This window comes from Chiloscyllium punctatum, chromosome 20, assembly GCF_047496795.1.
Source record: "Chiloscyllium punctatum isolate Juve2018m chromosome 20, sChiPun1.3, whole genome shotgun sequence".
Taxonomy (NCBI): Eukaryota; Metazoa; Chordata; class Chondrichthyes; order Orectolobiformes; family Hemiscylliidae; genus Chiloscyllium; species Chiloscyllium punctatum.
In genome coordinates, this window is record NC_092758.1 from 81,615,943 (window position 1) to 81,637,316 (window position 21,374).

Consider the following 21,374-nt stretch of genomic DNA (forward strand, 5'->3'; position numbering starts at 1 on the left):
AAAAGTGCCATCAGTTTGCTAAAGAATTTTTTATGCCTCCTCTACTAATTATAATCTTCATCTTTAGACCCAGGAAGAATTTCTGTAAGTATAAAGAAGTTAACCATTTTCACTCCACAGGGTAACTTCATTGTTAAAATTTGCAAGCTTTAAAAATTTGGGAGTTGAAAACTATGCTAACTTGAAGACCCAGCTTACAACATTTAGCCTCATATTGGTCTCTGAGAGAAGACATGTCAGTTGCATAGGGTGGCTTATGCACAGCTGTCTATTTTTATTTTGCATTGTTTCACATTTTAGACCCTTAATCCCCAAGTTGCTGATTTTAATAGGTGTTGATATTCTGATTCGGGATTAATAACCTGATGAAACAATAGTGCTAATAACAGCTCAAATTAGCAATTTGTAACATTTTCCTAATCTGGAAAAGACTATTGGAACTTCAAATAGAAGCAAAACTGTTCTTGTAGAAAAATTTTTTATTATTATCCAGTGACACAAATTAGACACCAAGTCAAAATATCAAGCAAGTGCAGTATACTTGAGATTCTGTACTCATAATTCAGTAAAGGGAGCAAAATCTGATCATCATGCAACCACACTGGTGTAGTGCAGCTTCTTTATAGTGTCTGTCTTTTTGTATCTAGGTTTCTGCACAGAGTGCTGTTAAGAGCAATTCAAAGAATGACCTGGTAGACCTACTCTTTGACACAGGATTTGAATCCAGTCAGATTGCTTCCACAGGTAATGTTGACACTGATGTGTTTTTTTTGATAATGCACCAGAGCTTGCTTCCTGAACAACAGGGCTGATCAGTTAAATTACTGGAGTCATTTTCATGAAGCAGCTGACTGTTTCTATTCCTTTTCCAAAAGCAATTGGGGCAGTTGCCAGTTTCCAATCGTTGTTTTGTTCAGGGCACTGCACCTGCTACATGCTTCCAGCAATTCTGCCCTGCTTTTAATTAAAACTTCATACCTCAGTAACATTTGTTACCTGGAGAAACTGGTAGCCAGCCAAAGGAGAAAACAATTAGACATGTTCTTTAAAAAAAACTGCACTGAGTGGGAACATTTACGTCTGTTTTCATGGTTGTTGTCGACAGACTACTAATTGGGCAATGCATTTGTGAGACACCTACACTGGTATTCTAAATGTCCACCGATTTTGTCAATTTAACTATTCGTTTTCATTTCCCTTGCTTTCCACATCTGGAAATGAAAAATATTAAGGGATATGAAGGTAGTATAGGGAAAGAGTTGAAGTAGAACATCAGCCAAGATCAGTTAAATGATGTATTCCTCCTCTTCTTTTTGACCAGCATGAGGACCCTGTAAATTTGTGATATCTACTTGAGTGAAGATCAGGTAGCTTAATTTGATATAAACCAGACATTGAACTGAAACCATCCCCAATGTCTGTATTCTGCTTCTGCTTTTAGAAACATTATTTAACAAAGAGAATCAATAAAATAATGTACCGACGACTCTTCAGCTTTGCCATAGATTTCATTTTTTTAAAAAGTCTTTGTTTTTGCTGACATTTCTGACCCTGTATATTTTTTTCTCATGACTAACTTAAACTTTAAATAGTAATTTGTCAATTAGTTTGAAGCTTTTTAATCTGCTTTTAATCTTGTCACTTTTCTGTTGTAGCACCAAATTTTCAGAGCAGTTTGTTTGTTCATCAGGGGTGGGCATTGCTGGCTAGGCCTATATTTATTACCTATCCTTGACTGCCCTGGAGAAAGGGGTGAGTTGCCACCTTGAAACACTGCAGTCATTGTAGTGCAGGGATGTCCGCCATGGAAGAGTTGTGGTTTTGATTTTGATTTTTAATTTATTAAAAATATAATAAATTTGAATAGATTTCAGCTAGGTGAGGAGTGGCTTGATGTGGAAATTTCAGGTGTTGGCACTCCCATGTATTTCTCATCCTTATTCTTTTAGATGGTAGAGGTCATTGGTCATTGGTAGAGGGTGACAGGAGTCTGAGTTGTTGCACTGCATTTTGTAGATGCTACGTGATGCTGCTTTAATGGAGAAGTAAATGTTGAAGTTGGTGGATGCGGTGCCAATCATGCAAGCCGCTTTCTTATGGCTGGTCTCAAGCTTCTTTAATTTTCACCTTTCCAGGGAAGCAAGAGTGTATGCCATAATATTCCTGACTTGTGCCTTATAGATGGTGCATAGGCTTTGGGGAAACAGGATGTAAGTTAGTTGCCACAAAATTCCAAGCCATCTGATAACCCTTTGTCTACAGTACTTGAATGGCTTGTCCAATCCCGAGCCTGATCAGTATTAACCTCCAGAATGTTGATAGTGAGGGAGTGGTCGTAATGCCATTAAATGTCACAGGACAATGGTCAGCTTTGTTCTTGGTCATGGGACACCACAAAGCATGTGACAAAGATTGATTGCTATTCAGATCTTGCTACATATGGACATGGTCTGCTTTAGCATCAGAATGTCGAATTGTGCTGAACAATATACTATCATCAGTGAACCTCCCCACTTCTCAGAGCATTGTGAAAGTACAGAATTCTCTACCCCAGAAGGCCATGGAAGCTAGATCATAGACATATGCTTAAAGTAGAGATTGATATTTATATAATGTGAAAGGCATTGAAGATGAGTCATGAGCACACTGAAGAGCAGATCAGTTGGTTGAATGGCCTGCTACTGTTCTGGTCTTTTGATGATATAATGAAGAGAAAATCATCGAGGCAGGTGAAGATGTTTTTACCTTGGATGTTACCATGGGAAACTCCTGCAGTGGTATCCTGGCACTCAACTGATTGACCTCCAACCACAATCATTTTCCTTTGAGCTAAGTGTGACTTCAACCAGTAGTTTTTTTTTCTCTGCGATTTGCATTCATTCCAGTTTTGCTGGAAAACCTTGATGCCATGCTCTGTGAAATGCTGTCTTTGTTGTCAAGGGCAGATTTCCTTATTATTTTTCTGAAGTTCAGGTCTTTCATCCATTTAGACTCCGATTATTACAAACTCAAGACCTGTGATCTAGGTGGAACTCAAACTAAGCATCAGTCAGGATATTATTCCTTTACCAGTGCCACTGGGTAGCACTGTGAAGGACTAATTAATGACTTAACTAATTGCTTAATTAAATAACCAATGATCAAAAGTAGTCTGTTGGAGCAGTTGACTGGATTGGCTTTGGTCCTACTTGTTGCAGATACAATGTACTTGTGCAATATTTGCATATCATCTGGTAGAGGTCAGTGTTGTAGCTGGACTGCAATAGCTTGGCTAGGGACATGGCTAATTACAGGCCATAAGTCTTCAGTACTCATACTAGAATACAGTCTGGGGGCCATAGTCTTTGTAGTATCCAGGGCTTTTGGTTATTTCTTGATCATGTGGAGTAAATTGACTTGGCTGAAGTTTAGCTTCTATGATACTAGAGATTGCGGGAAGAGGCAGAGTTGGATCATTCATTCAGCACTTCCAGCTGACAGTAGTTGCAAGCTGATGTGCTGGACTCCTCCATCATTGAGGAAGAGAATATTTGTCACTGCTTCTCTTGGTGTTTGACCTAATGCTGTGCGACTTTATGGGGCCTACAGTCCATGTTAAGGAATCCCAGGGCAACACTCTCCTCACTGTATCGCTATGTTGCCACCTGTGTTGGGTGGGACAGGACATACCTAGGGGTGGTGATGGTAGTTTCTGGGACATTGCCTGTATGTTGCGATTACTAAGTATGACTGTCAAGATGCAGCTTGGCCACCTCTCATTTACAACTTCCCAATTGTGGCACAAGTTCCCAAATGTCAGTAAGCATGATTTTGAAGAGTCAATAGGACTGTGTTTACTGCTATTGTTTTTTAGTGTCTAGTTTGATACCAGCTGATATCACCTACCTTAACAGGCCAAGGCGCACAAACAAAGTGGGACAGAACAGGGCAGAAATGGCTAACACGAGGGGACATAGTTTTAAGCTGGTTGGAGGAAAATATAGAGGGGATTCAGAGGTGAGTTCTTTACGCAGAGAGTTGTAAGAACATGGAATGCGTTGCCAGCAGCAGTTGTGGAAGCAAGGTCACTGGGGACATTTAAAAGACTGCTGGACATGCATATGGTCACAGAAATTTGAGGACCAATGGTCGGCACAACATCGTGGGCTGAAGGGCCTGTTCTGTGCTGTACTGTTCTATGTCCTAACACCAGTGCTTCACTGAAGGCTCACTGATGATGTTAGCTCGCATGTGACAAAACATCTGAAAACAAATCAGTTTATCGAGCAAACTAACCTGAACCTCAACCGCAGGTACAAATCTTCTCAAAAATCACAAACCTTTCCTTCCTTGTGTCTTTTTGGTGGTTTTATGCAACTAGGCAATTTCAAGAGGCACATGCAGTCAAACAAAATGCTGTGGATCTGGCATCTCATGTAGGCCAGACCAGGTAAGGACAGCAGATGTCCTTCCTTCACAAACCAGATGTATTTTACAACAGCCAACAATGGTTTCATTGTTGCCATTAGACTAGCTTTTAAATAAGTGAATTTGATCTTTACCATCTGCCTTGATGAATTAATACCCACATTCCCAGAGCATTAGCCTGGTTTACTAGTCCAGTCACGTTATCAACACCACCAATTCCCTATTGTTGATACCCATCAGCTTTTGGAGTTTACTTTATGACAGACTTTGCGAGATTTAGGATCTTTTTACAAAATGTTAAATGAAGTAAAGGGTCTGCTAAATGAATGTTGTGTTGGCACTGGGATTTCAGGGAATGAGCAGTAGGAACTGAGGGATCAAGTGATGGATTTTCATTCTTTTGAAATTTGTTTGAAAATCACCCCACCACAATTCAAAATATGGATGTACCTGAATAAATTATTTTGATCTGTATGATCCAGGTTGAAGTTGAGGGCGTTACAGGTTTGTCACCTGTGTGAGCAATTTTAATGCATTGAGTATCACAAAAGAAGATAATTATATCACATTAAGTGTTTTGTCATGATTCATCTTGGTATCAATTATGCTGACATTGATCGTGTGTTGGTGTGAGCGGTTTTGTACTAAAGAATTGTTTGGTCTTTATAAAGCTGTAAATGGAAAACCAGAATTTCACAGTCAGATTAAATCTCTAGCATCGCTTTCACATGCCAGTACAGCAGACTATGTTCGTGAATAACGAGCCGACAAGGAATCATAGAAAGCATTTTTATTTGTAGCAAAATGACCAAATTGTGTAAGGAAGCGTGCAAGAGTCCTTAAAACTAATACTCATTATACCATACACTCACTTTAAAAGGCATTCAGATTTTACATATCATTGCTCCTGAGCTATTCATACAAAGGAGTCATACTACATTTGAATAATCAGTGTGCTTCAGTGCGACAGATGGACAGTGTCTTGCAGCTATCTGATGGTTTTTTGGAAATAGTACCAGATGTTGGACATTGTCCCCCTGTGCACTCAATGGCTATACAGATGTTTCTTTCCCACCTGAGTGCTTCATAAGCACTGCAGGCAAAGATGATGCATCACAATGCACGTAAAGTAGATATCATTTGAGCTGAATCTAAATTTTGACTACTGAAACTGTTTCTATCTTTTACTAGTTTAAAGTGACCTGTCAGATAATTGCAGAAGAAATGATTTAATGATTGCTGAAAAGAGAGACTCGTCAAGACAAATGCAAGAATGCCAAATTTCAAATGATCCTGACCTTATAATATGCATTGTCAAATTTTCTAGTATGTCAACATGAAATGTGTTGGTTAAAAGATGCTGAACTTTAAGAAATTACTGTTGAGCAGACAGGACACCAGATTCTTCCAAATTCAATAGATATTGCAGTCTTTTGACTGTGTATTTAATGGTGTTTCCACATCTCAGTGGTTATATGCACTAACCAGTGACGAGGAATCAGACCTGACATTATCGATCTATATATCATGTAGGCTCAATGATATCAGGTTTAACTGTCATTGAATAATTTGATTTCAGTTGAGGCAAAAGTTTGTGGTGCATTTACTCTGAATTTCTTTATTGGAATGGAAAATGAACTGCAGTTCCAACTCCTTATTGGCATCCAGTGATGGCTCCTGACAGATCTGTTTGTGGTGATCTCTCCTAAGTACAGGAGGATTATGTGGTTGGTTCTTGGCTTATGCATGGAGATTAGTTAAGTGGGTTGAACCACAGCAAGTGAAGGCTCCTCTTCGGGAGAGGAAGCTAGATTTCTGAAGAAAGTAATGTAATTTACAATGTACCGCTATAGTCAGCCCAATAATATTTTATTTGTATAATGTGAAATGCCACACAGGCCACCTTTTTATGAATTGATTGCCAATTTTGTATTATTGACATTGACTCATACTGGCTGTCAGTACTACCGTGTTGTACAAGTGAAGGGATTTCTATTATATAGACTTTTGTTATGCCAAAGCACCTGACAGCTATTCAAGTACTTTTGCAAGTTGTTTCGACTGATTTAAAAAGCAAATAGCAGTTTCAGTTTTACTGATCTTAAGTCTACTTGTACTGCACATGGGAGTCCTTGCTGTTCTTCAAAATTATTTGGGACCCTTTACAACCACTCCAGGATCTCAGCTTCAGCCTATATATTTATCCTCATGTCTCTGGAGTAGGTCTTGAAACCACAATGATATAGCATGTGCAAGTTTTATTACCCTCAGAACCTTGGCTAACAATACTGCACATAATGAAGTTTGGTGAAAATGCAACAAAAATGTGCCAGCACAAGGAGACATATTTCCCTGAGCTCCACAGTAGTCCAAATTATTTGAAATGGAAGCATCTTAAACTACTTATTATTTTGCTCAATTGGGTAAATAAGTGATTCTGGTAAAAAAAACAGTTATGTTTAGAGTTTGATTAACAGGGGCCCTCTTGTGGTGCAAAGGTAGTGTCACTATCCCTGAACCCGCAGGCCTGAGTTCAAGTTCCACCTGCTTCAGAGGTGTGCAGTAACATTGTCAAACAGGTCGATTAGAAAAATAGTTTGATTGTTTAATGCCACTGTTTTCAGTGGGAGGGCAGAGTTTAGTTAATAGATGTATGAATCGTTTTTCTCCTAGCGAAGGAGCTGGTTTGTTTATCATCTAAACATATCAATGATTTGTATATAGTTAATATCCGAATGCAATTAGAAAAGCATGAATACGTTTACATTCCCATATATTAGGGTCCAGAGGGTGGTGTATACCTGGAACGAGCCACCAGAGGTAGTGGTGGAAGTGAGTACTATTTTGTCATTTAAGAAACACTTCAACAGGTACATGGATGAGATAGGTATAGAAGGTTAGGTTATGGACCAAAAGCAGGCAAATGGAACTCATTTAATTTGAGAAAACTGGCAGCATGGGCAAGTTGGGCTGAAGGGCCTGTTTTCATGCTGTAGACCTCTGACTCGAGAGCCACACTGGGAGGACCCCTTAGTGATTCTGTAAGATCAATGCTATTCTAGTCTTATATGAAGGTTCATTTCTGTAAACATTGCATGGTTACTTTAAACAGATAGATATTGAAGAGTTATCAGAGGCTTACGTTGTGTTACTAGTTCGCAGGCTGCAATTCACAATGGCCAAAACCCATAGAAATAGATTTATATTAGATTAGATTCCCTACAGTGTGGAAACAGGCCCATCGGCCCAACAAGTTCACACCGACCCTCTGAAGAGTAACCCACCCCACTCTGACTAATGCACCCAACAACTATGGGCAATTTAGCATGACCAAATCACCTGACCTGCACATCTTTGGACTGTGGGAGGAAACCGGAGCATCCGGAGGAAACCCACGCAGACACTGGGAGAATGTGCAAACTCCACACACAGTTGCCCAAGGTTGGAATTGAACCTGGAAGCCTGGCGTTGTGAGGCAGCAGTGCTAACTACGGAGCCACCATGCCGCCCTTTGGTTGCCATTGGCTCTATGGGACACTCCATGCACCATAAGGTGGTCTGTGAAGATATGCTTCGAAATCTATGCAGAACTGCACTTCTGACTGGTACGTTCTGAATGCTTTGAAAGCATGGAAAGTGTGTGATTCAATGACATAACTTTTCGAAATGAAAATCCTCTTGCTTTACGTGACTAGATGTCATACTCCACGTATTGTAGCAAACAAGCAATATGTGCCAGTTTTCCCAAATAGCCATTGGGTTAGGATATCTGGTCGGCATGGACGGGTTGGACTGAAGGGTCTGTTTCTATGTTGTACATCTCTGACTCTGTGCTTGTTTCTAGAAAAAGTTTGGGGCCTGAGTCAGAAAGGCACCCATCACGTGACTATCATAAAATTCTGTTCGCCGAGCTGGGAATTTGTGTTGTAGACATTTCGTCCCCTGTCTAGGTGACATCCTCAGTGCTTGGGAGCCTCCTGTGAAGCGCTTCTGTGTTGTTTCCTCTGGCATTTATAGTGGTTTGTCTCTGCCGCTTCTAGTTCTCAGTTCCAACTGTCCACTGCAGTGGACAAACAAACACATCGACCTGGACCCAATATACCGGCCACTGCAGCGGACAGCTGGAACTGACATCCGGGAGGGGCAGAGACAAACCACTATCAATGCTAGAGGAAACAACACAGAAGCGCTTCACAGGAGGCTCCCAAGCACTGAGGATGTCACCTAGACAGGGGACGAAACGTGTACAACACAAATTCCCAGCTTGGCGAACAGAACCACAACAACAAGCACCCGAGCTACAAATCTTCCTCAAACTTTGAATATCATAAAATTCATCTCATCAGAACTAAATCCTCTTTCTTTTCCTTTTTAAGATTGCTTGATTAAGTGACAAAGGAACTCTTTGTTTGCTTTATAGGTGGGACATCAGAACAGTTTGGAGGGTTTGCAGCTTTCACCTCAGCAGGTACAGCACAAAGCAGTTTCCCTTTGGCATCAGGTATATTATTGCTTCCACCATCTCATCTGACTTTTTGGATTTTTTTCTCTATAAGCTTAAATTACAGCTCAATTCACTTATTAGAAACTAAGATAGTTTTGGGAATTTGCATCTCCGATATACAAGGAACATGTGTTGAAACTGTAGTAGTGTTTAATAGTAAATAAGCCTTTGTATTTGAGAGGTTTTGGGTTCAGGGAAAATCCCAGTGTGAAAGACCACCAAGGTAGAAGAGTTTTTTTTTACTGAGCGAGATTTTTTTTTTAAATTCAAAAATAGCTTTTAATCATTTTCTGGTTACCAATCCCCCACCTTCAAAAAGCTGAATTCCAAAATCTAGCAGTCATCAATAGCCAAACTCTCACTTGACTCTCCCTGCACATCATTATACAAAATAACAATGGAGCCTGCTGTATTATTGACTGTAGCACTAGATTTACTATAGATGTTTAAAAGTGTAAGCTTTTGGGAGTTGCTAATATTTGATACGAAGTTAGTTCATTTTCTTAGTTTGTGAGGTCTTGAGTCCCTTAGAATAATTTGGTATCTAGTAAGAGCATGTTAAAATTCAGGGCTTCACAACATCCTTATCAGAATCTATCCATCCTTCAAATGATGCACAATGAAGCACTGGAAGAGCAGGTTTACTGTTGTAAAGCTTAAGATTAAAAAAAAGCATGATTTGTCATTTTTTTGTAACCAGTGATGCGTACCATATACAAGGTATGTTGCAACGAAATCTCTCACCTCCCTTACCACCTTCAAACCCATGGCATTTACCACTGTGAAGGGCAAAGGGAGCAGATGCAGTTGAACACCACAAACTCTGAATAATGTATATTCTGATCTGGGACCATTTCTTCAAGGTGAAATTCCCTTCATAACAGCATGGTGTACCTGAATCTCATGTAGGTTGCAGTGGTTCAAGATGACAGTAGCATCTTGGGCAATATGTGCTTTTCTGGCAATGAAGCCGCACCATGTGAAGGAATGGAAAAATCCCTAGGCTTGCTAATCTATCCAGCCCCAAGTTTAACAACTGCTACAAATATTTTTATAGTCCTTTTCCTTTGATTTCAAATCGCCATGGTCTTGCCTCTCATAATCTCTAGCCCTGCAAGCCTTTGAAATCTGTGCTTGTCCAATTCTGGTTAATTATGAATCACCACCTTTAAATTCTACCACTGGCAACAGTGCTTTCAGGAGCATTGGCCATTAAGGGCTGATATTTCCTCCCTCAATCTTTTGTTCACAAAAAAAAACAAAGTTTCTTGTAATCTGTTTAGCGATTTCTTTCCCTGATTTGGTGAATTGTTTTTGTATTTTAAAAACCCCATATGCCGGATTTATTACATGGTTTAACAATCCCTTCTTTATAAAACGAAACAACACTTTTTTTTCAGAAAAGTCTTTTTTAGGAATGAGGATGCAATTAGATATTGACTCTTGTTTTGCCATGAACTTTCTTCACAATGATACAAAGGTATATCTCCAAACTCTGATACGAATGTGAAAAGTAATAATGTAGTGTAACTGCTCTATTGCTTCACCATTTACAGAGTGCACAATTTCAGCTTCAGTATGATGTCATCTACATTTTTAAATGTGCTATTCAGGCATCCTCAGTCAGTCTTCAAACAAAACTTGAGATTTTGATGTCTTAAGAATATAAATATTCCTGCTGTGCTGTCAGAACTGATCATAGAAATGTAAACTCAACATTTGATGTTAATGGCTGAAAACTACGCTCTGAACTGCAGTCTCCAAACAACAGCAGACTGTAGTGTTCTTTCCAACCATGTCATTGCTTTGCTTAGTAGGATACTGTTGCTTAAGAATTTCTCAGTTAGGCAGTTGTAAAAGTAGGTAAAAACTGATGAAGGGCTTTTGCCCGAAACGTCAATTTCGCTGCTCGTTGGATGCTGCTTGAACTGCTGTGCTCTTCCAGCACCACTAATCCAGAATGTTGTAAAAGTAGCTCTTATTGTTTCTTTTCCTTTAGGCATTAATAAAATGAAACACACACAAAATAAGCCAATCAACCACTACAAGGCTTGCTGCTAGTCCAAATGCTTTTTAATGTATAAGAATGACCTGTCAACAAACAAGCTTCATCTGTGCTGATGTCTGTTATGCAACACAAGTGCCCTGGGCCAGATCCTTAACAAATATTTATTTCAGTTTTGCAATGAATATTTCAGCCAGTTTTTGGTGTGAAAGTTTTGAAGCATTGATATAACACATTATGAAAGCTTTCAGCACATACACCAAAGATTCAAATATAGTAAATTAGCCCCCACAATTAAATTCAAAAGTGTGACAGCATTTTGCATGTAACAAAGTTCCACAAACGACAATATTCACTGTATTAACCTCTTTTACTGATATCGGCGAAGAAAGGAACGTTAAGCTGACATGCAGAATTTAGAAATTTATACACCCACAAAAAAACAAGCATTGCCGCAATTTATCATCTGACCTGAAGGAAAGTATTTTCAACTGGAGAGCATTTGCTTTGTGCTACATAAGTGATGCTATTTCTGTTAGGTATTTTCGGAAAGTGTTGAATTGTATTTGGATCAGTAAGAGTATGTTTGTCCATGTGTTTTCTATCATAGATTCCATATTTTTCCAACTTTCTCCAGGTATTTTCCCTCTCCTCTAGCTACTGATTCTTCCAGGGCTATGATTCTTTGGGTGAGCACTAAAATCCCTTGCGTTTGATCCAAGTAGGTGTTTTTCCCTTTGAATCTGAATGTCCAACAGTAGTCACAGGACAATGGTGGTGAAGCTGATCTGAATTTTCCTCTACCTAAATTTATGGGCATTAAAAGAAAAGTGACTTGTATCTGCAGAGCACTTCATGATCACTGAACATTTTAAAGCTCATGACAGCCAATAAAAGTGTATTGTGAAGTGTAGTTACTGTAGGAAATACAGCAGCTGATTTTCACTCAGTAAATTCGGTGACAGCAATGTGATAATGACAAGGTAATTTTTTTTCCCTCTGATTTTGGTCAAGGAACAAATATTGATTCAGACACTGAAAACTCTCACTAATTCATCAAAGTAGTGACGTGGTATCCTAAACGCCCAACCAAGCGAACAGATGGGGCCTGGGTTTCATGTCTCAAATGAAGGATGATGCTTTGCTCCCTCAGTACTGCACATGAGTGTCAGCCTTGATTGTTGTGATCATGCTGTGCGCACAAAAGCTAATTGTCATATGTTTGGGCTGTTACCAGGTTATCTTATCAAAAGGGATTGAATCAGGAATCACTTCATTGAATTGCTTTACATGTCTGTTGCTGTCTGCAGGAAATAACTTCTGGTATCATTTTTGCTGTTGGAGTTATTCTGGAAAGTAATAGCATCTTCTGAAAAATTACCATCATGCATTTCTCTTTACTATTGCTGCATTCATTGAGATTTGCCCTAATTTGTTTAAAATTTTAATTTATTCAAAAGTTCTGATGGAAAATGGGTGTTGTGATAAATTATTTTACAAAATAATCTCAGGGGTCTTGGGGTAGAAATCCACAATCGTTTATGGAGCCAACATTGGGAGAGTCTACCCCCAACTCGGCGAGGATTCATCAGATATTTATGCGCATATCTCATTAGAATTCCAAAATAGTCTTTTTAGATAAACGTCATATTTTTCATATATTCCATAATGGCAAAGTATCTGTTAGCCTGGTTTCACCAATCCCTATTTTCCCCAGTGCCATCTATCTCCTCTCTGAATCCTGTGATTCATTCCTATCTTTGACTAAACCCCATTATTTTGTCTGTCTTGATGTGGTACAGGATCATCCTTGCGTTCCATTTTGAAATAAGTCCTCTGGGTTAATGCTAGCTCAGCTGCATTGCATTTTCACAGAAACTGTCTGCTGCATCAGCATCTGAACACGTTTGTACATTTTAAATATTCTTTTTTAACCTGACTACTTTCTTGAATACACATAAATAAAAATTAATCTGAAGAATTTTGATTTTTGCTTATGAAGTTAACTACAGCACACTACCTCATTCTGATCCCAGCTGGAACTTCATTGGTTTACTTGTGTCATATCCAAATTGTCCCCAAATATGAAAAATAATAAACATATTTCATATTACTGTTCCACAAACTGCAAGTAGGAGCACAAATGCGAAAAGGTCAAAGTTTGACTGCTTGAATATTCAAAGCATTGTGGTGCATCATTTGTACTTACGAAAGGTCACAATGAATATAGATACCAAAATGATGTAGTGTAAGACTTCCAATTCTTTCTGCAACATTAGATTATAGTCCTGCATCTCACTTCAAAGTAGTAACTCTATGTATAACCCAGCTGAGCTGTGCCTGGCAGCATACACTAAAAGATTGATGTACCTAGCACCATTTAGAAGTGATAAGTCCTACTTTTGACTGGTTACCCATATCTGTAAATACAGTGTCAAATAAAAACCCTATCACAGCATTTTTAAGGTGGTTTTGGTTGATGTTCACATTAATAGGGAGGGGAATCGAGGGATAGTGTGTAACAACCACCTCCTGCACTCCCCATCAGTTTGAACATGGATGAAAGTGGATTTAGAAATTCATGAATACTCTTGCATACTGTGCTTGTCAGTACTTATTAAGAGTCCAGTTCTGAGAGTATTTAGAATATATAATTAGTACTCAGCAAGTTGATTTACATGTGCTCATTTTATCCAGTTATATGTACATACTTTTAAATGCTACTTGACGCAGATACCTGTAATAGGTTTATATAACCTAAATGCTTTTAAGGTCTCATAACCATTCAAAAATGATTAATCTGGGTTGAATGTTATTTCTAGAGGGACTGTAAGTGTTATAAAAGGATTAATCAAATTTGAAAAATGATTTCTAAAGGGACTGAAATTGTTCAGCAATGATTAATCTTCTTTGAGAAACGATTTCCGAAGGGGCTATTACCATTGCTGTACAGCTTCTAAATTAATATAAGCAAAGACAACTCAAAACTGACTTATATTTTTTACTAGTTGGAGTTGAGAGTCTCAATTTGTGAAATGAGGACACTTGGTAACTGTAGTTTCATTATCGTTGTGAAAAAGGAATATCTGATCTTATTTTTCTCCTGTGCACGTCTTTCTTCCTTCCTCCACCCTGCCAAATGAGTGAAGGTAATGCTTATTTCTGAGCACTATAGAGCAATGAGTTCTCTAGCTTAGTCCACATACTGTTAGACAATCTTACTTGAGCTAGCAGTAAAAGGGCATCACAATTCTTAAGTGTTCTGGGTCATGATCGAGTGCGGAAAACTGTCAAGTTGAAGGAAATTGAATGGGTCAAATTTTTTGGTCCCTTAGATTTAGTGAATGGATTGATAACTGAAGATGTGTTGGGTCCTTGTCGAAGTTCAGATGTGTAGGCCTATGTGTCAATTGCCTGGAAATTTAAAAGTGCCCAGTAAGTAATGGTGGTATTAAGTCATGCCTCATGATGAGAAATGAAGTCCCCCACCCAGAATAACTTTTGTGCACTTGTCACCCTCTAAAGCATTATCACATATCTCAGTATTGAGACTCTTTTTCCACTGGATCATAGATGAGTTTGATTTTAACACAAGTACAGAACAACCTCGATTATCCAAATGAGACGGACAGGGATTATTTTGCTCAGATAACTGAGCATTCTGATAACTGCCTGGATAACTAATAACGTTTTTTGGGACATTTAGATCTTGTTAGGATTATCTGAAATTTGGATAACCAAGGTTGTTTTTTATTTAAAATTCTGAAGGCTTTGAAGTGGAAAAGGCGATTTGGCTCTTTTTGAAGAGTTAGCAATAGATATAAATTTGTCACCGGCATATCTGATTATAGTCATGCCAAGAGATTGGAAGTTCAGTTAGCTAGCATTCAATAAAATTGGCATGAAGGAGGCTGATTGTTGTAAAAATCCAGCTACTTCACAAGTGCCATTCAGGGAAGGGAACCTTCTATCATATAGTCCAGCTTCACATGGTAATTCTTAATAGCATCAGGGCAATAAACTCTGTAATAAGAAAGAGTATCAGGGGTACATTGACAGCATGTTACAACACAGATGAATCATGTTGAACAGGCTCCTAGTACAGGGAGTTGCATTCAATGCTTATTCACAAAACAAACAGTGTTGTTCTTTGTTATTATCAATGCTTTCAAATCTTGGAAACATTAGCAACTCAAGTTTATTCATTATGCAGTTTGAGCCAAATGCAGTAGATATGAAGTATAAAGACAAGGAAGTAATTCTGTATGTTTTCAGCCCCACATTAAATAGTTCACAGAATTGTTGATGCAGGAGGAGGCAACTCAGATTCTGTTTCAGCTTTCTGTAAGCTTTGAAATGATGTCAATCTGCTGCATTTTACTAGAAACCTGCATTTTGGGTGATTACTTAAATAGAAACAATGCCCTCTTGAAACCCTCTGCCACGTTTACAGACAGTCTACACTATACCCTAACTATTTGCCACGTAGAAACATTTTTCCCTCATCTAGTTTGCTTCTTTAGCAAAGCACTTTAAAACTTTTTCTGGTTCTTGATTCTTTACCAAGCGAGAACAGTTTTTCCCTGTCTATTCTGTCAATCAATAGTCACAGGTGAGGTGCCGGAAGACTGGAGGTTGGCTGACATGGTACCACTGTTTAAGAAGGGTGGTAAGGACAAGCCAGGGAACTATAGACCAGTAAACCTGGCATTGGTGGTGGGCAAGTTGTTGGAGGGAATCCTGAGGGACAGGATGTACATGTATTTGGAAAAGCAAGGACTGATTAGGGATAGTCAATATGGCTTTGCGCGTGGGAAATCATGTCTCACAAACTTGATTGAGTTTTTTGAAGAAGTAACAAAGAAGATTGAGGGCAGAGCGGTAGATGTGATCTATACGGACTTAAGTAAGGCGTTTGATAAGGTTCCACATGGGAGACTGATTAGCAATGTTAGATCTCTCAGAATACAGAGAAAACTAGCCATTTGGATACAGATCTGGCTCAAAAGTAGAAGAAAGGGTGGTGGTGGAGGGTTGTTTTTCAGACTGGAGGCCTGTGACCAGTGGAGTGCCACACGGATCGGTGCTGGGTCCTCTACTACTTGTCATTTACATAAATGATTAGGATGCGAGCATAAGAGGTACAGTTGGGAAGTCTGCAGATGACACCAAAATTCGAGGTGCAGTGGACAACGAAGAGGGTTACCTCAGACTACAACAGGATCTGGACCAGATGGGCCAATGGGCTGAGAATGGCAGATGGAGTTTAATTCAGATAAATGCGAGATGCTGCATTTTGGGAAAGCAAATCTTAGCAGGACTTATACACTTAATGGTAAGGTCCAAGGGAATGTTGCTGAACAAAAGAGACCGTGGAGTGCAGGTTCATAGCTCCTTGAAAGTGGAGTTGCAGATAGATAGGATAGTGCAGAAGGTGTTTGGTATGCTTTCCTTTATTGGTCAGAGTATTGAGTACAAGAGTTGGGAGGTCATGTTGCGTCTGTACAGGACATCGGTTAGGCCACTGTTGGAATATTGCGTGCAATTGTGGTCTCCTTCCTATCAGAAAGATGTTGTGAAACTTGAAAGGGTTCAGAAAAGATTTACAAGGATGTTGCCAGGGTTGGAGGATTTGAGCTATAGGGCTGTTTTCCCTGGAGCATTGGAGGCTGAGGGGTGACCGTATACAGGTTTACAAAATTGAAGGGCATGGATAGGGTAAATAGGCAAAGTCTTTTCCCTGGGGTCGGGGGGTCCAAAACTGGAGGGCATAGGTTTAGGGCAAGATGGGGAAAGATATAAAAGAGACCTACGGGGCAACCTTTTCTCTGAGTGATACGTGTAGGGAATAAGCTTCCAGAGGAAGTGGTGGAGGCTGGAACAATTGCAACATTTCAGAGGCATTTGGATGGGTAAAGGAATAGGAAGGGTTTAGAGGGATATGGGCCGGGTGCTGGCAGGTGGGACTAGGTTGGGTTGGGATATCTGGTTGACATGGATGGGTTGGACCGAAGGGTCTGTTTCCGTGCTAAACATCTCTATGACTGTATAAGACCCCTCGCGTGCTGGAAACTTTCAAATCATCTTTGTAGACCTATTCAAGCAAGATGACATTCCAGCTTTTACAGCCTTTCCTCATTTGTGACTTATCCCTGGAACTGTTTTTGTCAACATTTTTCACAGGTCCATTTAAAATACTTTGCCATAGGAAGGGATTAAAATAAAAATCATTGCATTTTTTAAGAGGTGCTTTAAGTCGTGGCAAACCAAGTGTGCAGCGAAAGTGTTCCATCAATGAGAAAGCACAGGCAAAGGGGAGGTGATGATGTAATGATATTGTGGCTGGGCCAGTAATCCAGAGATCCAGAAGATAGATTTGAGTTTGCATCTGACCATAGCAACAACTACAAGTCTAGTGATGACCGAGGTACAGGAAAAGACCATGGCTAGCTCAGCCGTTACCAATATCTGGGGGTTGCACAAAGTTAGGAGAGCAGTCTTGCAGGCTAGTAAAACATAAGTTTGACATAGTCATACTCTGTGATGCCTTTCCGACATTGTCCCAGACACCAATACCTCCATCACCATGCCTGGGTATGTCATGTCCCACTGGCAAGACAGATCCAACAGAGTTGTCAGTGTAGTAGTATACAGTCGAGAGAGTTTCACTGAGTGTCTCTGTGTTAATTCAGGCCCTCCTGGAATCAGGTCAAACATGGACAAGGAAACCATGTTGAACATCACTTGGAGGAATCATTGCGACCGGCAAGGGTGCAGAATGTACTGTGCGGGATTTCATTGTCCATCTTCAAGACTGGCCTGTCTGAGCTAGTCTTAAACCACATACTGTACCAGGTAATGATGGTGTCAACGAGAAAGAAAAACATTTTTGGCCTCATCCTTACCAGTCTCCCTGTCAGATACATCTGTCACAGATCTATTGAGCGCTGAAACAGACTCTTCGGTACAAATTGTCTGCACCAGTCAGGCATCCTAATCTGACCTCGTCCCATTTGACAGCATTTGGGCCATATCCCTCTCAATTCTTCTTACCATATACCCATCCACATGCCTTTTAAATGATACTGGACTTCTCCACTTCCTTTGGCAGCTCATGCCATGCACGCACCACCCTCTGCATGGAAAATGTTATTCCTTAGGCTCTCCTTAAATCTTTCCCCTATCACCTTGAACCTATGCCATCTCGTTTTGATCTCCCCCACCCTAGAAAAATGACTTTGGATATTCACCCTATCCATGCCCCTCATGATTTTATAAATCTCCGAGGTCACCCCTCAGCCTCTGACATTCCAGGGGCAAACACTCCAGCCTATTCAGCCTCCCCCGATAACGCAGACCCTCCAGTCCTGGCAACACCCTTGTAAATCTTTTTAGCATCCTCAAGTTTAACAACATCTTTTTTATAGAAGGGCAAACTATGACAGTATTGGTCGTAATGACCACCACACTGTCCTTGTGAAGATGAAATCCCATCTTCATATTGCGCATGAAAGAGGGCATCCTCAGTGACGCCATACTAAATGGAATAGACTTTGAAATAGACCTAGCAGCAAAAATTCCATAAGGCACTGTGGACTAACATAAGTGTGCAACCTTGTGGTGTGGTATATTCCCCACTCTTACCATTACTGTCAAGCAAGAGTATTAACCTTGATTCAATGAAGAGTGAAGGAGTTCATGCCAGGAACCGAACCAGGCATACCTTAGATATGAGGTATCAAGCTGGTGAAGCCACAACGCTGGATTGCTTGCATACCAAACAATAAAAGCAGTATGCAATGGGTTAAACATTTCCATAAGCAATCTCAGGCTCTGCAGATCTTCCATATCCAGTCATGAATAGTGGAGGCTCCAAAAATATCCCCATCCGTAATAATTAGCACATAAGTGCAAAAGATAGACTGGAATATTTGTAACGGTCTTTAGGCAGAAGTGCCGAGTGGATGACTCATTGCAGCCTCCTCCAAAGGTCTTTTGCATCACCAGTGCCAGACTTCGACCAATTTGATTCATTCATTCACTCCTTCCTGAAGAAGGGCTTATGCCTGTTCCTTGGATGCTGCCTGACCTGCTGAGCTTTTCCAGCAAAACATTTTCAGCTCATTCCATGTGATGTCAAGAGATGGGTGAAGGCACTGGATACTGAAAAGGCTATAGGCCCTGACAGTGGTACTGAGACTTGTGCTCCATAACTAGCCATGCCCCGAGCCGAATATTCCTGTACAGTCTCAACATTGGCATCTACTGGCAATGTGGAAAATTGCCCAGCTATGTCCTGTTCACAAAAATCAAGACCAAGCTAACTGTCATTTGCCACCCTAAGAAACTAACCTCAATCGTCGGCAAAATGGTGGAACATCTTGTTAACAGTACTATGAAATGGCACTTAGTCAACAGTGGCCCACTCACCGATACTCGGATGTTTCTGACAGGAGCACTCAGTTCCTGATTTTTTTTTTGTAGCCTTGGTCCAGACATTGGACATGCTTAGAAGAGGGGAGGTGAAAGTGACTGCCCTTGGCGTCAAGACAGCATTTGACCAAGTGTGGCAATGAGCAGCCCTAGCATACTCAAGTCTCTGCAGGCCACAGTCTGATCTCGCATAAAGGATGATATTTGTGATTGTTGGAGGTCGGTCAGCTCGATGTAAGTGCATCTCTGCAGGAGATTCTCAATCAGCGTGTCCAAAAGCTGGTGCCCTTGAACCTGGGCCTCCTAGCTCACAGGTTGTGACATTACCACTGTTACATAAAAGTCTTTTCCTCATTGATACTTCAATTGATCTATTTTAGAAATGTTATGACCCCTCTGGAGCAGGACCTCTGGTTAGGAGATAGTGACACTACCACAGGAGCCTCCAGTTCCTCAGGGTAGTATCCCAGGCTCAAGAATCTTCCGCTGTTTCACCAATTACCTACCTTCCTGTCATTGTTCAGCACCAGTTGCAACTTCTTAGATACTGAAGCAGTCCAAGTTTAAAGCAGAATGACATAGACCACTTCACCATGCTTGGGCACACAAGGGGTAGGCAGGTAATGAACATCGCCAATAAGAAACAATGCAACTTTTGACCATTTACAATTAGCGGCATTACCATTGCTGAATCCCCCTCTATCAACATTCAGATTGTTACTGGGAACTGAACTAGACTAGCTACATAAGTTCCGCAGCTGGGCATGCATGTCAAATGCTGGGAATTCTGAACCGAGCAACTCGCCTTGTATTCATCAAAGAATCCTCACATTTTATTCCTGGAAGAGTTGTACAGCACCAGGCACAGGACAAGATGGTGTTATGAGTAATGGCATTTTTAGTTGAGGCTGCCTCCTTCGAAATAGAATTTTTTCAATATAGAATCCCTACAGTGTGGAAACAGGCCCTTCAGCCCAACAGGTCCACACTGACCCTCCAAAGAGTAATCTACCCAAACCCATTCCCCCTGACTAATGCACCTAACCTACACATCCCTGAATACTATGGGCAATTTAGCACTGCCATTTCACCTAACCTGTACATACTTGGTCTGTGGGAGGAAACTGGAGCACCCAGGTGAAACCTATGCAAACATTGGAGAATGTGCAAACTTCACACAGTCATTTAAGGCAGGAATCAAAACCAGGTCCGTGGCACTGAGGCAGCAGTGCTAACCATTGAGCCATCATGCCGCCCATTAATTGTGGTGGATAACTTGAGTTCAGAAGAGGTTCCACTTTATTTCGTGTTTTGATGGAATAATTCAAATATTTACATGAAGATGCTTGTGGATCCATTTCCTACTGTTGGGATCATTTCATTCCCTAATTTTCCTGCCTACTCTGACCTCTTGCTTGAGACTTTCCTGATACTGACCTGAACAATGGCACCTCTGGTTGTGGCACTCAGCCCTTCTGGAAAGATCCTACCCTTGATTATGCTTACTCAAGTCGTGTTAAAGTTGGCTGAAATGCTCCTGGATTAGGGAGAATAAGATGACAATCCAGGCTTTTAATGGCTGATCATACTGATATTCGATAAAGGTGTGCATGAATGGTCATTTGGTGAAGACTGGATTATGTCCGTCTGCTGGGAAATTCACTTGAATAATCCAACAGTTCAGATTGACATTCACTGTTTGGTTACAACTGTAAAGGTATGTCTGATTCATTTTTTAAATGAAAGAAATGGTGAGATAATTGTAGGGATTCAGATTCATCTGAAATACACCACCAGGAAATTATGATGGATAGCAGATGCTGTTTTTTCAGTTTTGATTAATTTACTGTCTGTCCCCTTAACTATTCACCCATTTAGCTAAAGCTAAGGTGTGCCCTTTCTGCAGCTGTTAATTGAACAGTAGTTTAACCTGCTGTTTCATGATGGCAAGGTCTTGGGATCGAAAGCAAAATGACTAACAAAAGATACAACTTATTTAAACATAAGTTAGTTGTATTTATTTGA

At 40.2% G+C, this 21,374-nt stretch overlaps 1 protein-coding gene across 3 annotated transcripts in view; it reads left to right on the forward strand.

Moving 5' to 3' along the window:
• LOC140492218 (clathrin interactor 1-like) overlaps nucleotides 1-21,374 on the forward strand; it is a 177,475-nt gene that overhangs the window by 142,503 nt on the left and 13,598 nt on the right. The window contains exons 8-9 of one of the 3 annotated variants that reach the window (XM_072591121.1): nucleotides 648-744; nucleotides 8,828-8,908. In XM_072591121.1, coding sequence (XP_072447222.1) covers nucleotides 648-744; nucleotides 8,828-8,908 — 178 coding nt within the window. The remainder of the gene's footprint in view (nucleotides 1-647; nucleotides 745-8,827; nucleotides 8,909-21,374) is intronic. The other 2 variants (XM_072591120.1, XM_072591122.1) reach the window with 2 other exon arrangements.